This window comes from Hetaerina americana, unplaced genomic scaffold (genome assembly GCF_022747635.1).
Source record: "Hetaerina americana unplaced genomic scaffold, ioHetAmer1.1.p SCAF_6, whole genome shotgun sequence".
Lineage (NCBI taxonomy): Eukaryota > Metazoa > Arthropoda > Insecta > Odonata > Calopterygidae > Hetaerina > Hetaerina americana.
The window spans coordinates 51,386,305-51,410,206 of record NW_027287205.1 but is presented as its reverse complement, the minus strand read 5'-3'; the positions used below and the strand labels follow the sequence as shown (position 1 = coordinate 51,410,206).

At 35.7% G+C, this 23,902-nt stretch overlaps 1 protein-coding gene across 3 annotated transcripts in view; it reads left to right on the top strand.

Annotated features, from left to right (window-relative positions):
* Positions 1-23,902, top strand: part of LOC139695416 (bumetanide-sensitive sodium-(potassium)-chloride cotransporter-like) — a 315,500-nt gene that overhangs the window by 237,299 nt on the left and 54,299 nt on the right. For 2 of the 3 annotated variants that reach the window (XM_071594163.1, XM_071594164.1), the window contains exons 2-10: positions 8,300-8,459; positions 11,917-12,012; positions 15,985-16,238; positions 18,116-18,230; positions 18,477-18,616; positions 19,830-20,030; positions 22,519-22,750; positions 22,837-22,958; positions 23,480-23,615. In XM_071594163.1, the coding sequence (XP_071450264.1) occupies positions 8,300-8,459; positions 11,917-12,012; positions 15,985-16,238; positions 18,116-18,230; positions 18,477-18,616; positions 19,830-20,030; positions 22,519-22,750; positions 22,837-22,958; positions 23,480-23,615 (1,456 nt within the window). The remainder of the gene's footprint in view (positions 1-8,299; positions 8,460-11,916; positions 12,013-15,984; positions 16,239-18,115; positions 18,231-18,476; positions 18,617-19,829; positions 20,031-22,518; positions 22,751-22,836; positions 22,959-23,479; positions 23,616-23,902) is intronic. The other variant, XM_071594165.1, reaches the window with a different exon arrangement.

Genomic DNA, 23,902 nt, shown 5'->3' with positions numbered 1-23,902 from the left:
TAACGCAAATTACTCCTATTATGTGAACCCTTGGTAGATCTACTAGCCTTGGGGTGAATTTCAAAAGCAGGTCTTCGAAGGCAAGCACCCGTCGTTCTTCTTGCTAGAGATTTCAGAACTTGTTGAAAACAAGTTACCTCGACGGTGGGCCTCATTCGCGGGTGGAGACCTTGACCCACAGTTATATCATTTTCTCCCCGTCGAAGTTGCAGGTGCTGTATCCTGGCTGCATGAGGCCAAAAACTTAGCGCAACAAAAAAATGGCCATTTTTAATCGATTTATTTTCTTGTTTTGCTATCGAGGAATTTGTCGTAATTTCCGTATTCCGCTCGGGCAGAGAAATTTACAGCTTCAACTCACGTGTTCGCTTTTGACATTTATTTGAATTTTAATCCTTTTCTCTGATTGGTTGTCGGGGTCATCGCTCAATTGCATGAAAACTTACCTTTTATACAGTCACAAAATCGGTCGATAAGCAATTTCCTCTGCGGAAAGGCTGTTATTATTGAAAAAAAGTCAGGAGTAATGGATACTCACGTCATAAAACTGCATATCCTTTTTCATGGGTACAAACATGCTAATAGGACTACAAGTAGTTTTCGAGTAGTGTGGAATAAGTTATGCAAGCAATTTCGCCGGAAGATTAAACCGTGACGCCCACAAACAAGTGATATTTGTAGATATACACGTATATGTGATTACAGCAATTTCAAAGTGTAGAAATCATTCAATTAGACCGGGATTCGAATCCGGATCCTTCGATGCCCGGCCAATTGCTTTAGCCAGTCAAGCTCCCTCTAACTGCTGTAATGTGGGGGATCAGGTTTTGTGTTGTTAGACTAAGCTAAGAAATATAGCGACGATTATACTGTCCATCGAATACCAACCTTTAACGGTACGTAACCAATTATAAAAATAATGCCATTGAGTACTCAACTCAGGAGTTCCATTTCAATCGAAAACCCGATGTATCAGTCGTGTTTTACATAGATGTAAAACACGCAAACGCTTTGAAATGACGGTTTGTCTAAAACGTATTTAAAGCGTTATACTTCCACAATGCTACGATGTATCAATTTCTCTTCGGTTGGTTCTTTCATAGAACTTCGAACCGAAAGTGTCCTCATCATCATCTTCTAACGGCGGAGCATTATCGTTGCAGTCATATAACTCTCTCCATTGCTGTTCCTTTCAAACGCATGTTTGGACTCTCAAAATACTTTTTATGTAACCCAGAAACTTCTTTCTTGGCCTCCCTCTTCTTTTTTTCCTATTATTTTCCCCTCCATTATATTTCCCAGGAAGTTGTTATGCCGCAGAACATGTCCAACAGATTTAGTTTTCCTTCTCTCCATATCTTTCATTAAATTTCTTTCCTCTTTAATTCCCCTCAATACTTCTGTTTATTCTATTGTCTATGCATATCATTCTTGTTATATTTATCCAAATATAAATTTCCATCGCCTCACATCCGAGACTTCTCCATTGTTCCCAATGTCCAAGTTTCACATATGTACAGCAATGTACTCGCACTCCAAATGAACAAAAGATTTTCAAATTTCCAATACCATGTGTTTGTATCCTAAACAATTTCTCAAAATTTTTCATATGCCATCTTTGCTAAGGCTATCCTTCTTTTTATTGCAGCGGTACATTTGTTATCTCATGTAATTTAGTTCCCAAGGCAGCAGAACTCTTCTACTTGGCTTATCCTTGATTCCTCTATTATTGAATTTCAAAGGAGTTCTGTTGTTTCTAGAAACTGTCATAGCCTTGGATTAATTCACTTATATTTCCAGTTTCCATTTTTCCAAAGCTGTGTACAGGATTTTGAGCATTCTATTCATGTTTCCGACTGAATCTGCCATGGTCACGATATCATCTGCAAACGTAACGCACTCTCTTTCTTCCATTTATGTTGTGGTCGTTTGGTCAAAAGACATTTGTGGATGCTTGCAAAATAAAGGGAAGAGATCGAGAGGGAAACCTATCGACGGAGGAGCACCTTATTGGTGGATGATTTCGCTGCGTCACTACGCGAAATGCTGAAATGGCTCTCAAAAGCCAGCCGTGACGGTTCCCCCGCTGGGGCGAGTACAATTGGCTGGGCGAAAGAGTTTAAGAGGCGGCGGAAAGACATCACCACTCCGCGAAGAATTTTAATTGGCTCCCGATGCCGTTAAAAATGAGGTCGTTGGCCATCCTGAAAAGAAATCACCCAATCGGGGTGGACCTGTGGAAATTCATATCGCTGTGAATCGTGCACTAGCCATGGAAACGACGTTTTGAATCCGTGGGAAGTATTGATGGCGCCTTTAATAAGTACCAAGTGTTATTTTTGTGTGGTGACACCACGCTCACACGGGTTCAGAACACACAATACTCCTTCGCCATCCGGCACTGATTCATACTTCAAGAGAATCAAAAACGCTAACCACAAAATCCGTTTTGATTTCACCTTTAGGAATCACCAAGTATTAGCCTTGGGTAGCTGAACCAGAATCCTCCGGATTTGGAACGCATAAAACTTTGTACGCATCCATATTTAATTCAAGGTACTTATTCAAGAGCATCAGCATGGATACAATCATTTATGAATGATATTACTTAGACCTGATTGCGCCTTGCTATTATTATTATTTTCTTGTCTACCATTTGAATTAAACTTTCGATGAACACGGACTGACAATCCACCCTACATTTAACCACGCTTCAGTTTCGCCTATATGCTCTCTTCAAATTTCTTCCAACCTTTTCTCTCTCCCCCCCCCAACCGTTTCTAAGACCTCTTCGTCCGACCATTTCCGTCCATTTAAACTTTTCAGCGTAATTTTCCCAACGTCAGGTAATACGAGCTGCAGTTGCAGGGGATTTGCTCCAAGCTCTAGACGATGACCCAGGCTTTCTAAAAAAGGAGTCATAGCTGGAGATGAGTTATGGCTCTACGGTTATGCCCCTGAAACTATAAGTCCAGTCTTCAGACAGTCGGTTGGCGAAATAAAGGAATATAGGAGAATTTGACGAGGCCACTGTTGACCATTCCGAAAAAGGACTTGCGGAATGTTTTGAAAAGTGAAATAGACGCTGGGATAAGTGTGTGAGGTCCCAAGGGGAGTACTTCGAAACGGATTGAGACCTCATTGATCTCGGTTGGGTATTTTTCTCAAAATATTGCATGGCTGGATAGTTTCTGGACATACCTCGTACATACCAAAATTTCCTTTAATTTATCCATCCACATACTCTCTTAAAATTTTCTCAAGTAGTTATTGACGTTCAATCTTTCTACCCCCGCCCTCGGAAAATTTGCCAATAAATTACCGCTTCCACACATTGTGTTTCCTCGCACTTTGAACTCAACCACGTATTTTCTTCTGCTCCTAATCTCAAGGAAAAATTGGGATGTCTTGGAACGTAAAAGCATCTCGTAACAGGTGTCTTCTTTCTTCCAAGAACCTTTCACTCCCACTTGTTGATCATAAACTCACTCCTCGTACTCCCTCCAAATAATTGTGAACTTGAGCATAGGGAATAAACTTTTGAGTCCATTTTCATTGCTATTAACGATAACCCGTACTCACTCGACCCCCCATTTATTACGGCCCATCTCAATTTTCTGTTAAGTACTATCGCTACGACATGTCTACTTTCCTCATTTTAACCAGATTATCGTCATTGATCGCTCTAACTACTGATGCCATCTCACTTTGCCTACCATAACGACTTCCCTTATCCATTTGATGTTTCCTCACCTTACTGTCCTCAACAATGTTCTTGTTCTTGTTACCATGACTTTATTCTAGAGGTTGGGGGTCATCTTCTGTTCTTCTTTCATATTTCCGCTGACACGACCATGCATTTATTTTGTACATTGACAAACGGGTAGGCCCTAATTTCTCTCTGCTTGGAACGAAACCATATGTTAGAAAAAAACCGGATGTAATCAGCACAGTACTTTTTCTATCAGTTTTCTTTTTATCCAAAGACAATTTAATGATTGGTGCTATGCAGAGTATAAACCAAAGTAAAAGAGTGAGGTAGGTTTCCTCATTATTCTCACGGATATTTAATGTGTATAATGAAAAGTAATTAACGAAATCTAGGAAAAGGTCAGAGTTGTTGTACGAATTCAAGGTATTTTGTTATTTCCGAGCGAAATTGCAATTAAAAGATGACCTAAATGCTGTAAAACAATGGTGCGACACTTGGCAATTAGTATTAAACTTGAAAAGGTGCATAGTGATGAATTTTTGGAAAAAGGGCAACTCCCTCCCGAGCGCCTAATGCATCTGGAACACCGAAATGGAATGTGTAAACTCAATTAAATACTTTTTATCCGTTATTACCCTCACTCACGACTCCTCCTTGGTGAAACATTAACGGGACATTAAGCGTAAGCGACATTAATAAGTGGGCAAGCTTATAAAAATTAGTTTTTGTAGAAGAGTGGTGGGGAAATGTGAGAAAGAGTTCAAGAGAAATTTTATCTTCACTCGTTAGACCTCGTTTAGAATATGCTACTAGTGTATTAGGATCCTCATGAAGTTGAATTGATAGCCGAATTGGATCGCTTGCTGCGTAGGGGAGCTATGTGAAATGTTATGACAAGCGTATCAAAATTATTAGAGTATCTAGGCTGGGAATCACTCACGGAACGAAGGACAAATAACAGATTAAATATCTTGCATTAATTGGAAAGATGTCTCTTTAGCATTGATGTTGAAAATGTGTCATTAGCCCCATCGTACAATAGGAGAAGAGATCTTGAAATAAAATTAGAGAGGTTATGGGTAGAATAGATAGATTTAAGATTTTATTTTACCCACGAGCGATGAGGACTCAGAACAACGTTGTCCGACCTCCCTAGGGGAGAAAAGTATTTTGGGTCAAAAGTAGTCTGGTGTGAAATCACCACATGCCAAACACCCTAGCGGTGGCTTGCAGGGTACAATGTAATTATATAATAATAAAGACAATAAGAGTAAGAGATTTGCGACTCAAGCAGCAGAATCTCAAGTTTTGAAAGATGCAAGGAGGGGATAGTATGGATATTAGGAATGGCGAAAAGGAGGTTTTTTTCAGAAGAAACAACTAGTACAAATGTTCTTTAAAAGTTACAAATTGGACCTACTTTTCTACAAATCTGAGACTTTGATGATTGGGACAAGGGAGAAAAGAAGATTTGAGACAATAGAAATGTGGTGCTTAAGAATAATGGGGAAAATTAAAATGGATAGGCGGAGAATCTCGTAGAAGCTATGAGGGAAAGAAGATATTGGCAGGGAACGGGAGAGTTTGGAGGTCGGCTGCCAACCAATCCTCGGATTTAAAACATGTGGTGATGATAATGAACACGTTGCATTACTCAGATCCATTAAAAAAAATTATTTATGGCTACGCAAGGCGAAATGAAGGAATAGTGTCGGAATTACGTCATCATAAGATTTTGTTCCTATTTTCGTTATGCGCAATTTGATTGGCGGATGTCGTTTGCTTTTCATGTATATTTCTCTTAATTCATGAATAAAACCCAAACATGGTTCTACGTGTAGTTAGTATGAATACTCATAGTAGCGACGTAGGTTTTCGTGATGTGGGTGTGAAAAAGAACGGAAGGGTAAACTATTTCAAAACTCATTTAAGTATACAAAGTATTTTATGGCAAAACATCAACAAAACGAAACAATTCTCAAGTTCTCCACGACGGGGCTGCGGGAGGTTGATCACATTTTGGAAGAGTACCCAAGCGATAAATGAATATTTCGTGCATTTCTTTACTCTTTGACCAAAACAATACTTGTGGAATAGATATATTTACTGATGAGGGAGGCACTCATAAAAAACGAGGATTCCATGTCGGAGGTAAGGAAGTCAATTAGGCACGCTTAGCCAGCTAATTGTTAAACTGGGTCAATCTAAAGAGCATGATTGAGAAGCAAATGCACACGCAATTAGAAATATTAGCATAAGCTAGCATGAGAAAGGGATTTACTAAAACGTCTTGATAATGTGTAATTACAAAAAGGCTACGTTTCTGAATGAATATTCCGCGACCGAGACAATAAACGAGAGACACTACCCTGGCACTGCGCTTGATCCTAGAGATAAGGCTAGAAATGAACAGGAAAGTTTTCATTTCCTTCATTGATTTGGAAAAAGCTATCGATACTGTAGATTGGAAAGTTATGTTTGAAACCATGAGGAGAAAAGAAATAGACTACAAAGACAGGTAGCATAAATTTCAGCTCTACCAGAACCGAAGCACTTAAATAGAATTAAATGGATATGAGAAAGAAGCAAAGAAAATAGAAGTAGTAAAACAAGCATCGTTTGCAAAAACGTTCATTTGGGGTTCATTGTTTTACAGATGTGAAACTTAGGCATCGGGGACGATGGAGAAGTCTCGGATGGGGGCAATGGAAATTTATATTTGGATAAATATAACAAGAATGATATGCATAGACAATAGAATAAACATAGAAGTATTGAGGGGAATTATAGAGGAAAGAAATTTAATGAAAGATATGGAGAGAAGGAAAACTAAATTTGTTGGATATGTTCTGCGGCATAACAACTTCCTGGGAAATATAAGGGAGGGGAAAATAATAGGAAAAAATGGAAGAGGCAGGCCAAGAAAGAAGTTTCTTGATGACATAAAAAGTATTTTGGGGCTCAAAACATGCATTTGAAACGAACAGCAATGGAGAGAGTGATATGACTGCAACGGCAAGCCGTTAGAAGATGATGATGGCCTGATGAAATCACGGTGAAATTTGTGGTGCCAACTGTAAAAATTTTGTGGAAAAATTTTTCTTCTTTTAATATGAATTAATGAAGATGTTTAATTTTTCGGTCCAATTTAAGCAGAAATTCCTTTTTTGAGAATTCATTTTCAAGTTAACCATCCAGTTGGATATTTAAATGTGAACATCTCTCCCCGCTTCAATCCGCAACTAGTTAACAGATCTGCCACTACGCGGCATGAAAAGCCATTCCGCTTAGAGTCCTCTATCAGACGAATTCACAACTAACAAAGTCATGGTGAACTAGTGTTTGGTTGCGTGGGCGCGGCAGCGTTCAAAATGTATTAGGTAAATTGATTTATCAAATGTTGTATTAAAACTCTTAGCGTTGATTCTCGGCGTGAAATTAACTCAAGACTGTCGCAATGCAAACTGTTGCCCAGCTGTGAACAGTTAAAAGGTTTCAGGTGTATGGAAAAATTGATTCGTAGAAAACCGGCGTTAAAACTTGTACTTTTCTGGATTAAAACTGAATATTCACCGCGTGAATTGACCAAAGAAGCAGAGATGTCTGCAGAAGAATGCATTAGAACTATTGCCAGAGAACTTAATAGAAAGAAACAATCTTTCTTTGTACTATACTTCGAATTTTCACACGTCAGTGTGGTATTCCAAACCCTCCGTATTCACCTTGGAGTACGGTGTCCAAATTCATTCATTCGAAAGAATGCGCCTCGGAGCATATACAAAGGCAAGTTTCATTTCATATACGGAAGTTACGCATTAGTTGTAACTTTTCTGAAAGCTTGATGTTGTTCATGACCAGCACTATTTACGGTTCTATTTTCTTATAGCTTTTGTAAAGTTGAATCGTTTTTCCATTTAGTACATCGATGATTATGCACCAAAGTACTAAGTATTACCATTACTTACTTACTAATTATCAATACTTAGTACTAGAGTGCTAAGTATTATCATTAATTAATGACCATATAGTTGCGGTAGTCCAGGGGTAGAGCGTTGGACTAATGACCGGAGGGTCACGGGTTCGACTCTGGGCACCTGCATCTCCACCTATGTGATTTTTCGGGTACCAGGTCTTCCTGGGATCCTCCCTACCCTGATGTGTGAATTTCACACGCCGTCGGGCTTAGTACTAGATGAACACTGCCATCACCTACCAAACCAACCTTCGGGTTAATTACTGTGTTTATGGTTTTATGGTTATTTACTAATTGTCGAATTTCCTTGCTACATGCAACACATTCCATTATGAAGAAGAATAAGCAAGATAATCAGTAAAATTGAAATTGTGGACTACTACATTAAGCATTATTGTGTAGCCCAAAGTTAATATATGAATATTCTGATTTTACATCAGCTGAGTTTGAATTAAGTTTTAATTTCCTGCAGTTGACGATATCAGTATAATGGTCCTGTTTATCTTCTCAATGCATAATTTAGTCCCTGATTTGAATACTTCACAGGCTTGTTTTCAATTTAAACCATAACTTTTTCTGAATGGCTGTGTAACTGACTTACATTTTTTTCTTAGCCAGGGACCCAGGCAGCTAATGCAAAGAATAATGTTGGTGAGAGTGAAGGAATGGTGAAATTTGGTTGGATAAAAGGAGTGCTTGTACGATGTCTGCTGAACATTTGGGGGGTCATGCTGTTCCTCCGTCTCTCTTGGGTTGTCGCTCAAGCTGGAATTGGTAAGTTTGCTCTGTTAGCTGTTGAATTTTATTGTTGCTTATTTATGTGCCATGATCAAATAAATGATAATTGAATGGATTTTTTATGGGCAATTAATTACTCGATTTCAATATTATCCATTAAATATAATGGCTGTTCAACAGTAAAAAAAATCTTCTTTAAATTCATTTATGATACCCAATATGTTTTTACAAAAAAGAAGTTGAATACAAAAGTAAAGCATTAGAAATTATGGTTTTCAGGCATCCTGAGAAATATTCAGTATTCATATCAAAGTTTGGCGGCACATTAGAACTGCACATCATTATATGTGTATATCTAATGACACCAATAGATCATATTATAGAACTGAGGAAGATTCAGTCATGGCACATGTATATAAGTGTACATGTGCCTGTATTGTTCATTTGGATGTACCAAGCAACTTAAAAGAACTTCATTACTTCATGGATCACATGTTCTCTGTATATATAATTTGTAACATATGGATATTTTAGCAAGTATCATGTATGTATATAGTATAGATGTATTGGCATTCTCTCTATTGCCATGCTTGGATGTTAGGAGGGCATTTGAATAACCACTGGAGACACATTGTATGTGCAATTGATGACAATTGTGCACTGTTTGGAGATACTTTAAGTATCATGTCAAATTTTTAAGTTCTTGCCGGTATTAGACCTTCATACTTGGAATCATGCTCATTGATTTTTGTTTTATATTTAAATATATCACACTCATTTTAGGATGTTAAATTTATTTCATTCTTTGTGGGGTCACTATTGAGGAATCATCTAGGTGTCAATTATAGATTATTTTTGCCTCTTTAAGTAATGTTACTTTTATGTAGGGTTTAGTTGTCAATTTTTCTGGCTGCTTCTCTCTTATTTCCACCACTGTTTTTAGCTTGAAAAATAAATATGCAAAAGAAATACTGAGCATATGTCCTTATTTGAACAAGGCCGTATTGAGATGATTCTTCAGCTCAGCATCCTGTAATTTGATAATTTTTCTGGAATGAGATTTAAAAAAATGGTAATTTGGCAGGTGGTAGCTGTGCAATAATTTTGATTGCTTCATTTGTAACATCAATGACATCTCTCTCCATGTCTGCGATATCAACAAATGGCCAAATCAAGGGAGGTAAGGCAGTTATTAACAGATACATGTGTGTGCACTGCTGTATGAATAAAAAAATAGCCATTTATTAATCATACCTATGTGTTGCAAGGAATGTCTGAGAGCACGAAAGCATGACAGCTGTGTCCTATGTTCGCAAAACTGTCCAACTGGCTGTACTATGGTTTGCAGTCCCAACTGCTTGATGTGAAAATTAATCATTTGGTCCAAAAAGAGGCCATGTGTTTTTTTGTTTAATTATCAAATAATTCATATTTCAGTTAATGATGAAATATAGTGAAAAGTCAAAAATATTAATGAATGGAGAGGATACGTATGAATACCCCAACAACGACTAGGGCTTTTTGTCTTTTCAAAATTTTTATGTACCTAGAAAAGCTGAAATTTAATATAATGAGAAATATAATTAATATGCTCTAAATTTTATCGTTTTAAAAATAAAAAATAGTTTTTTTCAAATGAAAAGGAAATATGTGTTTTTCCAACATTTTTAAAAGTTTCATTGGTCAATTCATGCATATTTGACAGTTATGTCGGTGTGATAGTATGAAAAACTGCAAGTTTACTGAACAAGGGATAAATTAGGTAGGTTTTGCTAAGCATGTGGTTAGTCTCTTTTTTAAAAGTCTGATGATGTAGGTTGAGTGGTCAAATATAATGAAAGGTAAAATATGATGGAGCAAATACGTATCTCCAAGTCTCGCAGTCAACACCATGTGCAAGTATTCAGTTGTTTAGGAAAGTAAATAGGAACTAACTAGACATAGAAAAAACACTTGCAAAAATTGATTCTTAATTTATTCTTAAAGTATTATGTGATATTTGTTGGACTCTTAGTAAAGACTCAATTTTGTAAATTTATTGAAAGATATAGCTTTATGTTAGTATGAAACTTTTATGTATTAATTTTTGTTCTTAGTTTATTGAAGGAACTTATTTAGTGCTTTGTGAACTTCAAACTAATTTAAAAGATAATTATAATGTAACATAATTGGATTACATGAGAGGGACTTATATTTTAGCTTAATTTAGTCAAAGTTGAATTAACAGATTTTAGTGAAATATCCATTAAATTTAAATTTGCTCAAATTGGTCTCTAACTTGAATTAGCTACCCTTAGTCTCTAATTTTGCTTGATATAAAAAAGAGAAAACGATTAATTTACTTACATTTGTATGGGCAAAGTCTGTGAATTATTAATCACTGAGTTTAAAAATATGTCTAAAACACTGTACGGTGAATACTGTTGGTAAATGAGCCAATGTATTCCAGGGTTAATTGAGTAATTAGGCCCTGAGTGGGCCATCTTATCTAAATATTATTTATTTCTAGTGAATACGAGCAGGTCATCATGATTAGCACCTGTAGTAATTCTGAAGTAAAAATCGTATTTTACATGCTACCAAGGTCATCCTCTCCATTAATTAGTCTCCTGACTCTCTGTCAGTATATTGTTCTGTAACGTGGGTTAGATTGCTCTTTTCCCAATGTTAATTAATTTTAGCACACTTAGTACTTAGAATTTACAGTCTCTAACGATAAATAAATATTTGCAAATGATATAAAAATGGATGTGGTTTCGAAAAGAGATGATGAGAAATATTATTTTTTAGCTGCTGATTTAATTCAAAGAGCAAATGCTTTCATTCTCAATGTTTCATTCCTACATTTACATGCTTCATTTTTCAGCCAGTTTTAGTGTGGCTGTAAGTATGCTTCCTGCAGACGCGTATACTCTGTTGATGCATAATTAAATACCGAGTCTCAAACTTTGGACTTTTTAATTGACAGCAGATATTGCCCCTTGGTGCTGTTGGATTTTGCAGCCCATAAGTGATTGCTGTAACATGCAAACTGATAATGATTACATTTTTTAATTACTTACTTTACTGAATTTTACAATAGAAATCTTCATTAAAATATGGAGCATATATATTTATACTGTGTATCTAGGTTGAATAAGTTTAGGCATTGTGAGCACTAAAAGATTGACACAAGGCATTTAACTAGTGTGTGTAAATGAGCCATGCATCGTACTCATGAGTGAGTTGTAATATGTTCACTGTTAATTTAAATTTAAGTGAGTACATTTGTAATTGATGTACCATTTCTAGTACTCCTAAAGGCCTGATGATATCATTGAACGTTTCATATTGCCGCGTTACAAGTAAATTTTGTAGCAATTTGCAAAAATGTCTAATATTTCTATAGGATTTATTTTTCCTTGCCTTATCCTTCAAAATTTCCTTTATTTGTTTACTTGATATCAGTTTGTTTTTGTAATGTTAACATAAATTGTAATTTTGCCCTTTACAGGAGAGGCAATGTTATTAATTATAGCAACCTCAGTTGTCACCACCATAACTGCTCTTTCAATGTCTGCTATTAGTACTAATGGAGAAATTAAAGGAGGTATGTGTACACTAACTTTGTGAATAATAGCTAACTATAGTAAAACATAGTTAATTTTCATATTATTGTGTTTGTCTTTTATTTTCATTTTGTGAGAGAATTTTAACCGTTAGAATATTAATTTATTTGTTACTATACTCACGTAAGCTTTGCATGTTGTCATTATACTGCTCAATGCATTGATAGAAAAGATCCATACCTGAACATTACTAAACCAAAGTTATTGTCAAATACATTCAAAATTTATAGTATGCATCATGATAGTCTCCGATGTGGAAATAAAATTAAAGAATTTCTTTCCAAATCTTGTCATGAAACTACAAGGTAGGATCAAAAAGTAGTAGGACTGAATTCATTTAAATTTTTTTATTGAACTAATCGGTACAAATCCTTAGTAGTCCTTGAAATAGCACTCTTGTGTTTCGACACAACTCGATTTCCACTGTGCGTACACCTTATGGAACTCACTTTCTGGGATCCCCCTCAGAGATGCCGTCACAGTCCCTTGGACATCTACGGAGCTGTATCGGTTTTCCTTGAATTCCCGCTTGAGCTAGGGAAAGAGGAAGAAAGCCAGCGGGAAGTGGGAAAAAAGAAAAAAGTGGGAAATTTGCACATGATTCACTTTTTGTTCATCACGCAGGACTCTTGGCACAAACTTGAGGCACACCTTTTGATTGGCCAAATCCTCGGTAATAATTTTTTGGATGCTACTGTGCGAAATCCCTAACACATCAACAATCATACCGATATTTTTGTGCTGGTCGGAGTTCAGGAGCACCTTTAATTTTGCCACATTTTCATCAATCTTTGAAGTTGATTAGCGAAGTTGGCTGGTCATCTTCAACGAGCTCCTACCCCTCCTGGAATAGCTTATGCCATTCGAACACTGTTGAGGAGTGTAATGAAATAATTGACTTTGTAATTCCACACACTTTATTTAAAAACACACGACCCAGGTTTCGACGTTGAACGTCATCATCAGGTCTGATGATGACGTTCAACGTCGAAACCTGGGTCGTGTGTTTTTAAATAAAGTGTGTGGAATTACAAAGTCAATTATTTCATTACATTTCAATATGTTATGCAAATTCCACAAAGTTACGCCTGAGACAACAAATTTTATTACTGTTGAGGAGCTCATGGCAGCATCCCAGTCGGTGTCCTTAATTATTTTGTGGGTCTCCATCACGGTTTTCCTGAGTTTGGCACAAAATTTATTTGCATAGCACTGCTCGAGATTTTTCTCCAACTTGGATCGTGACGACACTTCTTAACAGAGGTTCTTGGAAATCTACATGGTACCTCTCCGCTTGACCGCAGGGGGCTGGAAAAAATATCGGTCTCTTCGGAAGGCTTGCCACTACCACATACAGGTAATCCAACCCCCCCTTCACTCCTCCGTTTGCGCTACAGAAATTCAGTCCTTCTACTTTTTGATCCTACCATATATGTGTATTAGTTTGAAAGAGGTCTCTGTACATAATAAGAATGTTGGTGTTTCATTTTTAAGTTGACCTCTATCTACCTCATTGTCTCTCCATTATGTATGAGATACTGTTAAAATGGGGACTCTTCATTGGTGCTCACAAATTGTTCTTAAAACTTTCATCTGCACAATTATGGGGAAAAAAGCTTTCAGCTTTCTGTGAGGCATGAGAGCAGTGAGGCTTATTGTTAGCTGGAAGTTGTAAAACATGTTGGACCCACATGGAAAATGATCTTTTTGTCAATGGACAGAGTTAAGGGCCACTCCTAACTTTCCCATCACTGCTCTCTCTTCCCCTTGCCCTCTAACAAGGAATATCTTGTAGATAAAACAATGTCACCAGTCAGTTAGATATCATGGGACTGAAAGTAGGAGAGATTGGAAATGAACAGCCGAAGCAATCAGCTATCTACTGAAATGAAAAATTGAAATAATCAAGATAGACACTTAATTTTTATTTTTTATTCTGAAGACTTCATTACATAGTCATCATCCAGAGTTAATTCTCCCAGTGTTTCTTGATCTTTCAAGACCATCATTGTCGAACTCAGCAGATTATTTTGAAAACTTTTGTTTCAATCCTTAAATGACGTTATTTGTGTTGTCAAATCTCTGATCCCACAATGGTTTTTAAGTTCTGAGAATAAGAGAAAATTGACTGTGGTAGATCAGTAGAATAGGGTGGATGTGGCAAAATTTCAAAGACAAATCGCTGTGATTGCCTGTTATACCATGTTTGCTTCTGAAAAGGAGTCAGTAGTCATGAAAACCAATGGGCTAACACGTTTGACATGTGCAGTTCTTGATGAATAATTTTCCACACACTGCCGTTACAGCCTCATTCATGATCATATGGATTGATGCTTTTTAGTTCAATAGGACAAAGACCTCCACTGTCTTAACTTTGGCAGAAATGTCCGTGAGTGATGGTCTTCAACTTCTTGGACTGTTTGTGAGGGACCTGTGGCCAGTTTGAGTATTCCTTTTCCACCGTGTCCTGTGGCAGGTTATCATTTCCATAAGCAGCCATTATTTCATCGTGGATTTGCCAGCCACTGTAACCTTTCAAATGATGGAACTTAATTACAATTCGAGCCTCTATTTCTCCATAGTGTGAGTTATTTAAATCTATGGCTTGCTGAAACAAAAGAAATGAATATTAATGGCTGTAATATACCATCTTTTGTATTGTGGATTTATTAGTAGGCAGAATACATTTTATCTAGATATCTCTGTGATTTCTCAGTAAAATTTACTTAAAAATGATACCTCCATGTACATTCCACAGAAATCTCACAAAGATGCCACCAGCCAATGGGTCATATGAAAAGTCAAAAGTTACTTGTTAACATGAATTCACAGATGTGAAACAATAGGGTTTAACAGTGTTGTTAGCATTATTTTCATGGCGAGTGCTTACCATCACAATTATCAAGGGTCTTCATGGTTGTTGAGAGAAACTGTCTCATTGATTTCCCAATGGACATTTGAAAACTTAAGTTAAAATGTTTCTCTGATAAACATTAATGTAAAAAAATTGTAATCCTGTTCTTTTCAGTAATCTAGTAGATTCAATACCACACAGCAAGCACATCCACTGTGTGTCACTTATTTGGCTCAATAAATTGTTGAAAGATCCTTGATATGCACTCAAGGAAATAAACTCATTTGAAGAGGATACAAATGAACGGTTGTAGTGAAAGTAAAATGTAGACAAGAAAGGGGAAAGGTAATTAAAAAACATGGAAGGGAGAAAAGGAAGGAAAGGTAAAGGAAATAAGAAGATAAAAATTGGAGGAAGCGCTTAGAATGAGGGCAGGGATAAAACGTTGGGAAAGCACTTGGGGGAAATCAAACAAATGAAAGCAGGGGAGGTGCACAACATAGCACACAGACTTCCGAAGTGAACGCAACTGAGGTCGGGGAGCGACTGAATTTTTAGAGGTCAGACATCACCAATTGCATCATTGGTCCCTTCAAGTAATAGCTTTATATATAATAGTAAGTAGCTTTAGTGAAACAACTGACAGCTGAGGTCATTTGCACCATTAGGGTTGGATGGGAAAGAAGGAAGGGTGGAGAGAAACCCAGTGTAGGCATCAGCCTACTCTTAATGAAAGGCGCAAGCGGTCCATGGCTCAATGTCCCACCCAATGAACAGCATTCTCACTTCTCCATTAATAGTTCTCCATAAATCATCTCAAGTATAAATCAGGATACCACTGAAAAAGATCTGCTGCCACCAGGATTCAAACCCAGCCCTCTGGGGGTAAGACAGTACATTAGCCACCACACCATACCAATCCCTTTGGTCCTTCAAGTCATGTGCTAAGTCTTTCATTGCCCCAAATAACTTTGAGTCAGCCCCTTGGTCTCATAGATGTGTATTTGATAATGACACTCACAAAAGCAGATATTTCTATCATTTATTTATACTCTTTTTGGAATTGCCCAAAGATAAATGATTTTTATTACTTTTTCAGGTGGCACATATTATATGATATCCAGATCGCTCGGGCCTGAATTTGGAGGCTCAATAGGCCTAATATTTTCTTTGGCGAATGCAGTAGCATGTGCCATGTATGTTGTAGGCTTCTGTGAAGCAATGGTAGACCTTCTGGGTACATTTGAGTTGTCCATATCTGGTGATAAAGTGCATGATATTCGAATCATTGGTTCCATCACCATCATCTTGCTGTTGGGAATTGTTGTTATCGGAATGGAGTGGGAAGCCAAGGTAAGGCATTGTCATTTTTATCGAGTTGAGACTCTATTTTTCACTAGCAAAAATTTTTGTTTCTTAATTCATGTGTGATGTTGGTTTGAAAAATCCTTGCTGGAATGAAAAATGCTTTATTTTTCATAATAAACAATTTTTTCAACATACTAGCCTCCTTTTAGGCTTACGCATTTGGTTCAACACTGCTCCAGTTTGATGATCTGTTCTGAAAAATATGATTGTTTCAAACTAGTTATTTTTCCTCTATCACTTTTTTGTTTGATAAAAATCTTGGTGTGCCAACCATCTTCTTCATATTGAAGACCAATTAGTCATTCAAGGGAGGCAATTTTATGTTAGGATTTACATGTTAATGGATAATACCCCTAATTGTGCTATTTTATTGAGAGCTTTATCATTTCAACTACTCAGTAATATATATATTAATTAAATTTTGTGTATAATTTTCCTTAAAAATATAAACAACACTTTGAGAAGAAATAAATGTAAATAAGGGACTAGGCAGGGAGAGACCCCTAGGTCTATTACTATTCAAATTATTGATGCATAAAATAATGATAATAAAAACAATGGAGCATTTGAAATAATATAGAATAGATAAAACTGGCATCAGTGTTATGTGCAATGCAGATGGTGTGGTGCCTACTAATTGCAGAATATTAAAATGATCTTCAGTAAATTTAATTCCAATTAAGTAAAATGTGCAAAATCTAGTCCTTACAGTTACCTATGTATGGGTAAAACGAAGTATGTTACAATATCCCCATTTGTCAAAAATGCATTGTACAATTGGTGGCACAATACAATACAATGCCACATTGGTGACCAGCTAATTTGAATGTTGAATCTGGGGCTAAAAGAACTGATAACTGGCTGTCTAACATATTTTATATGAAGCAACAATACCTAATGCTGAATGGTAAAGAAATAAATTATGAATGAATCATGAGACCAGTAATAACATATGCCCAAGAAACATAACATGTAGTGATGAAAACAAAGCAACAGGTAAATGCAGTGGAGATTTAGGTATTAAGAAAATTCTTGGGGGCAAACACTGAGAGACAGGGTACGGAATGAGAATGTAAGGGGGGCATTTAAAATATAAACTATCAGAGTGTGCTAGTAAAACAGAAGAAGAGAATGACATAGTTGCACAGTAAAAGAAAAATAAAGATGAATAGCTATTATGCACCAAGTGGAAACAGAAGAGTAGGAAGACTGAGTAAGTGATGGAAAGACAGTATGTCAATGTAAACAAAAAACATGCTGAAAGCCTAAAAGAAGAAGATAGTTCTAGAAATTGCAGGTGCGTGTTTGATGCCTGCTCTATTAGTAATTTGAGTTAGGTTATGCACCTATATTATTGGTTGCAGCCATCATTATCAGCGACCATTTTTAAAATCATAATCATTCATAATTATTGGATATGTCTTGTAATCAGATTATTTTAACATGTTTATAAATGTAGTCAACAGAATTCTTGATAGTATCATTCTCATATTTCCTTATTTTTTTAGCACGTTTCATTAAACAATGCACTTTGGTCCTGAACATTTTCTTAGTTTGCTTTTAGGTAGTTTTTCTGTGAATGAGGTTTCTCTTTTGTGGTTACATATTTCATGATTGTAATCCCATAAGCATAGTGATATTCTTGAGATTTTTATTTGTAATCCAAAACATTGAATCTCAAGGAAAGGTCCAGTGTTATTTCTTCCCCACCAGATCTGTTTCTCTTGAGGCTGGATGTATTGAGATGGGTTATGATGTATGCGCATCATGCATGATTCATTAACTCTCCATTCCATTTCCACATTCATTCATTGCCTCTTGATGTTTTATCTGAAGTGTGTCAAATTAAATGTATCTTTTAGGCTCAATTGGTGCTTCTTGTTGTCCTGGTGGCAGCTATGTTTGATTTTATCATTGGTACTTTTATTGGGCCCCTGGATGCCGAAGAAGAATCAAAAGGCTTCATTGGTTACAGCGGTAAGCAAATGAATTTTTCTTTACTGTTACGTCTGTATTTACGTACATAATTTATAGCTAATCCTAATTACTCTTTTAGTGTTGTTTAATGTAAGCAACAAAAAAGTCAAATTGTATCGCATATAATCCCTTTTGTTATATGCCACACTCTTAGTTTTCTTATTTTTTTAAGAAATCCCTTTTGGAAATATGTAATATAGCATTTTTGCCTTATTAATTGACCACTGATCTTCATCCTTTTTGCAGTAAAATTATTCAAGGAAAACTTCTGGTCTGATTACCGGTATGCTGAAAATGTAAACCATGATTTCTTCTCAGTATTTTCCATATTCTTCCCTGCTGCAACAGGTATTCTGGCAGGTGCCAATATTTCTGGAGATCTTGCAGTGAGTAAAAATAAAAAATTATTTCTTTAAATGAATTTACCTAATTCAAATTTATTTTATTTTCAAGTGAAATGGCCTTTCCAAAGGCATACTTACCCCAATATCAGTTACATCATTAGCCTTTTTTGTGTTAATGCCAGAATTAATTGAAAGAAGCCCAGGTATGAATCCTATTGAAATGTATTAGACCTTTAAAAGTTGCTGATAATTTCAGCCAATGTTATCAGATAGCCATCATTAGCTATTTCCATTAAAAGTATTTCCTTATTAAGGTGGTGAAACATAGTGGGCCTTTACAGTATCAAAATGAAATACCTGCTGATTGGTTTAAAATTAGTGTTCCTGGCGAAGATCTCCAGGAAAGAAAATACATGGTAGAATTGATTTATTTTGGTATGGCAATGATTTGAAATTTCTAGTGTAACATAGGAAATATGTAGCTCCATCTCCATAGTGGAATTGGCTAGTTATCAGTCTATATCATTCCTCATCATGATAGAAACAAAAATTACAATAGTTTTTAGTATAAAATGTAATAAAAAGTCAGGGGATTAAAAAAGTATTATGAAACCAGGAAATATCATGGCATGTACAAAATGTATATTTTCTATCTGCCATTAATTAATCTGAATAAGCTATTGAGTGTAAATTTCAGCGATTCTGTTGTGCAGATTAAATTTCGCAATTAAAAGTTCGCAATCTCTTTTAACATGGTTATAGAGGCCCTTTTCATCAAAGAAGACTTCATTTCTTTAGCGGTAAAACAATTGGCTTGGTGTACACAACTTTCAAAATGGCTGCAGAATAAGTGTCAATTTTAGTCTGGGAATGGTGTATATTTTTGGTAAAATAAGACAAAAAAGTAGTGCTTAGATGCCTATGCATACTTGCTCTTCGTGAAACTACTATTGTTAGTAGTTTTCCAGTTAATTCAATTAGCTAAATTTCTGTTTAGAAGTTCATACATTATACTGGCTTTAAGTGATATAAAAACCATTATACACTTATTATTTCTAGAATTTTCCCTCTAGAACTGTCAGTGCATATGATGTTTCTGTCCTATCTGTTATGCATAATCTGTTGTTCTTTCAGCATTTTATTTATTTGTAGCATGTATTAGTATATTCCTTTTAATAACATCAATACATTTAAGAAACTGATCTTAATTTTGCATCCAGAATTTAACATAATTGGTTTTAATGTTACTCATCAGGATCCTCAAGGAGCTATACCAAAGGGAACACTGCTTGCAATTGTCATCACCACTGTGTCATATCTCCTATTTGCAGTAATGGCCGGTGGAACTATGGAAAGAGATGCTAGTGGCATTATCTCAGATCTCTATAATGGCACTGCATACATTTGTGCTAATCGCACCGAAAAATGTGAATGGGGACTACATAACAGTTTTCAGGTAAATGATTTATATATTTCCCTCTGGATTCAATGGCCTTTCCATATAATATTCTTTTGTTGCAATGGTATATTAAATCATGTTTGTGCAACTGAAATACGAACAACATGTGCATTGCAAGAGAGTGAGCATATATTGGAGGATTTTGATATGTAAATGCAAATAAAAATGGAGGAAATAAAATTGATGGAAAGAAAAACAAAAAAGTCCTAGCCATGGTGGGGGATGAGAAATGGTTGTTGGGAGACACTCGGAGAAGTTAGGACAAGTGGACTTAGAAAATACTGAGAGACAGTGAGATACTGAAGTGATGAATGTTTGAAAAGTGAGGTAGGAGGAGGAAAAGAATTATCTCTTCAGATGGAATTAAGGGAGGTATGGAGTATGCAGAGCTAATGGCTGGGCTATTTCAATGTTTAAGGATATTGTGTGTCATTTTAGCTAGGGCTTAGAAGTACAGCGCTATGTACTAACTCGGTCCATAAAGTACCTACCCTAACTCTGTGGACTACTGCTAATAAAATAATTGCTGAAATACAAAACATGGTGCAAATGAAATTAATGGCTGGTATTTTAACCTTGTGAAATCCAGACATAACTGAGAATTAAATTGAACTTGGTAGTATTATTATTGTGTATTCTACTTTTGAAGGTGGGTTTTGGATGGGACACAGACTAAACACATTTCTTAGCTACATCTCACAAGATACAACCTGATACCCTACACTACTTAAACATTCAATTTGCATACTTACTACCTCCCTTAATTCTGTCTAACAGGCCTATCCTTTTCCTCTTTTCCTTGCTTGCCTAATGTTCTCCCCTTCATCTTATTTTCCAACATCCCATCAACAATCAAAACTATAATTCTCCTCCATGTGAAGGGCCATAACTACCTTTCTTTCCTACTAAATACCTGTAGCTAATCTTCCTGACCTATAAATGAGGTGCACATAGAATTCTTTATAATTGAATCTCTTGATGATATAAACAGAGACATCTATTCAGTTAGGCATTTATCTAAATTGTATTTGTACAATATTGTCAATATTCAGAAGTACATTTAAAAATGAGGTGATGAGTTAAAAGAATTCTTTGTGTCTTGATGCTTGAAAATGTGCTTTCTGAGAAGGTGAAAAGGAAAAATCCTTCAGTGTTTTTTGATTTGGTCGTTGAATGGATGATTCCCTGGAAGAATGTGGTAATTATTCTGGAAATATGTTTTAGTACATTTCTTTTACTTGTTTAAATCATCTAGGATAAATAGCAAATATTTTTTCTTATGATGGTGGCTCAAATCTTTTTGCATACCTCAGGAGATTCCCCAAACCTACTTCTAATTGTCATCTATTTCTCTTTTCTTTAAGTTTGCCACATAATTCCTAGATACTATGTTTGAGTTGCACAGTGTTGATGAAAAAAAAATTGAGATTATATTTAGGTTGAGGTATAATATGAGGTACATCTCTGACTCAGTAGAATGGTTGAATAAAACTTTACTTTCCATCGCTAAAAAATGCAAATTAATCACAAGGAATGAAAAAGGAGAGTCTCTGTTTATATCTGTTGATATCATGGTATATTTACCACGTATTTCAGTTATCTGCATTTTTCCATTATCCATGCCTCATGGCGCCTCCATTAGCATGGATGATCGAGTTTACTCAACTTGAAAATATAGCATTAGTATGTTCTTCTATTGTAAATTTTATACAGGTGACCTGACACATGCAGCTAAGTTCTGATGTGTCAGCTTTTCGGACAATATGGAGATTTTGATGTAGCCATTGAGGGCATATAAATTGTAGTTTCAAATATACAGCATACATTTTGGAGTCAGTAGAGGGTCAATTGAGCTTGATAGTCAAGGCATACAACTGTGTGGTAGATCATTGCAAATAGTCTCTCGAGTGTCAGTTAAGCTTGGTAGTCATGGCGTACAACTGTGTGGTAGATCATTGCAAATCTCAATTCTTCAAACTAAATCTTCTCCCCATTTCAAAGTACTCAAGTGCTTTACCTTATATTATTCTGTTAAAAATATTATTGCAGTTTAATTGTTCATCTGTATATATGCTTATGAAGATGCCTTTGTGGCCTCCCAATGCACTTATGCCAGAGCAATTAAACAATATCGTTCAATGTAAGATGATGTTTAATTTCGTAATCCATTGCAATTCTGCGATTAATTAATGGTAAAGAGTTGCAGCCTAAATAATGGATTGATATTGGTAGAATGGACAACAACATCATAAAAAGAATCCACATGTGATATCAGAAGCTCAATGATAAAGTGCAAGATCAAGTATTATTTGAGAATGTACTATTCTTATAAAAGAATAAAATTATTTATTTCGCTTTTATATGTAAAAAAAATATTATTCAATAAATCAGTTCTTCAAAGCACTCACTATATAAACAAGTATGATTTTTTCAGTTTTATTTTCCTGTGTTTAAGGTAGTGTTTTATTATGATCTTGTTTTGCAGGTAATGGAATTGGTGTCTGCCTTTGGGCCCATAATTTACGCTGGATGTTTTGCAGCCACCTTATCATCAGCACTGGCCAGCCTTGTGTCAGCACCAAAGGTTTTCCAAGCCCTCTGCAAGGATGAGCTGTACCCATACATTACTTGGTTTGCACGTGGATATGGAAAAAACAATGAGCCAGTCAGAGGATACATATTAACATTTTTCATTGCAGTTGCTTTTATACTAATTGGTAAGATAAGATACTTGGCTATCCTTAAGTCTGGTAGAAGGGGAAAATATGCTTGCACAATAGTAATTGAATGTTTTTTTTTCCAGCTGAATTGAATGCTATTGCACCTCTTATCTCAAACTTCTTCTTGGCAGCTTATGCCCTTATAAACTTCAGTACATTCCATGCTTCCTTAATAAAGCCAATTGGATGGAGACCAACATTTAAGGTAAAGTAGCCTCTATGACTCCCTCCTCTAACCTTAGCATTTAGAAACCTAAGTGTGACTAAGCCCTGAATGTATTTCCAGTTGTTATCATCAAATATGAATGACCTATATCACACTGAGGTTTTTCGAAAGCACAAATTTTCACTTTGGATTTTTGATGATCACAAGTATTATAAAGAGCATGGTTGTAGACATTAAATTTGTTTAAGTATGAATTTTTCTTCAAGTTTTTGCATAAAATTTCTTAATTCAATCAAAATATAAAACTTATCTCTCTTGGGCTTGTTCATCAATAATTAAAACAAAGGCAGCATATCTTTTACTATTGGCGTTTGTACATTTAGGGAATTGCTAATGAAAGCAAGTTATTACACTATTTTAAATTTAATAAATTGCTTCATTATTTGTTTAGTTCATTCTAAAAATCTTCTTACTTTCCAGAAAGATATTATGGTTATTTAGCAGTGATATTAAAAGTCATTTTATGTGTTATTTAAATCTTTCTATTTAACTTCTTACAGTTCTACAATATGTGGATGAGTCTTGCTGGTGCTATACTCTGCGTCCTTGTGATGTTCATGATAAGTTGGTGGACTGCTTTGCTAACTTTGGCTGTGGTTCTTGCCTTGTACTTAATAGTCACATATAGAAAGCCAGGTAATTTTTCCCTAAAATTATGGAAGCAGGTATAAATTTTGTTTGATGGGTTAATGATGGGATGCTATAGTGTTTTGCCATAAGAATAGATTCATAGTTGTGGAATGAGTATTTGATATCTTAGATCTCATTCTTTTATATTTTTAAATCTTCTTACATAAACACAATGGGATATATCTACTTGTCATTTATAAGGAATATTGTGTAAAGGTTCGACTTTAAATATTTGTATTGGAACTAGTTTAAAAAATTCTGTTTCCTTAAGCAGCCCGATTATTATCATGGAG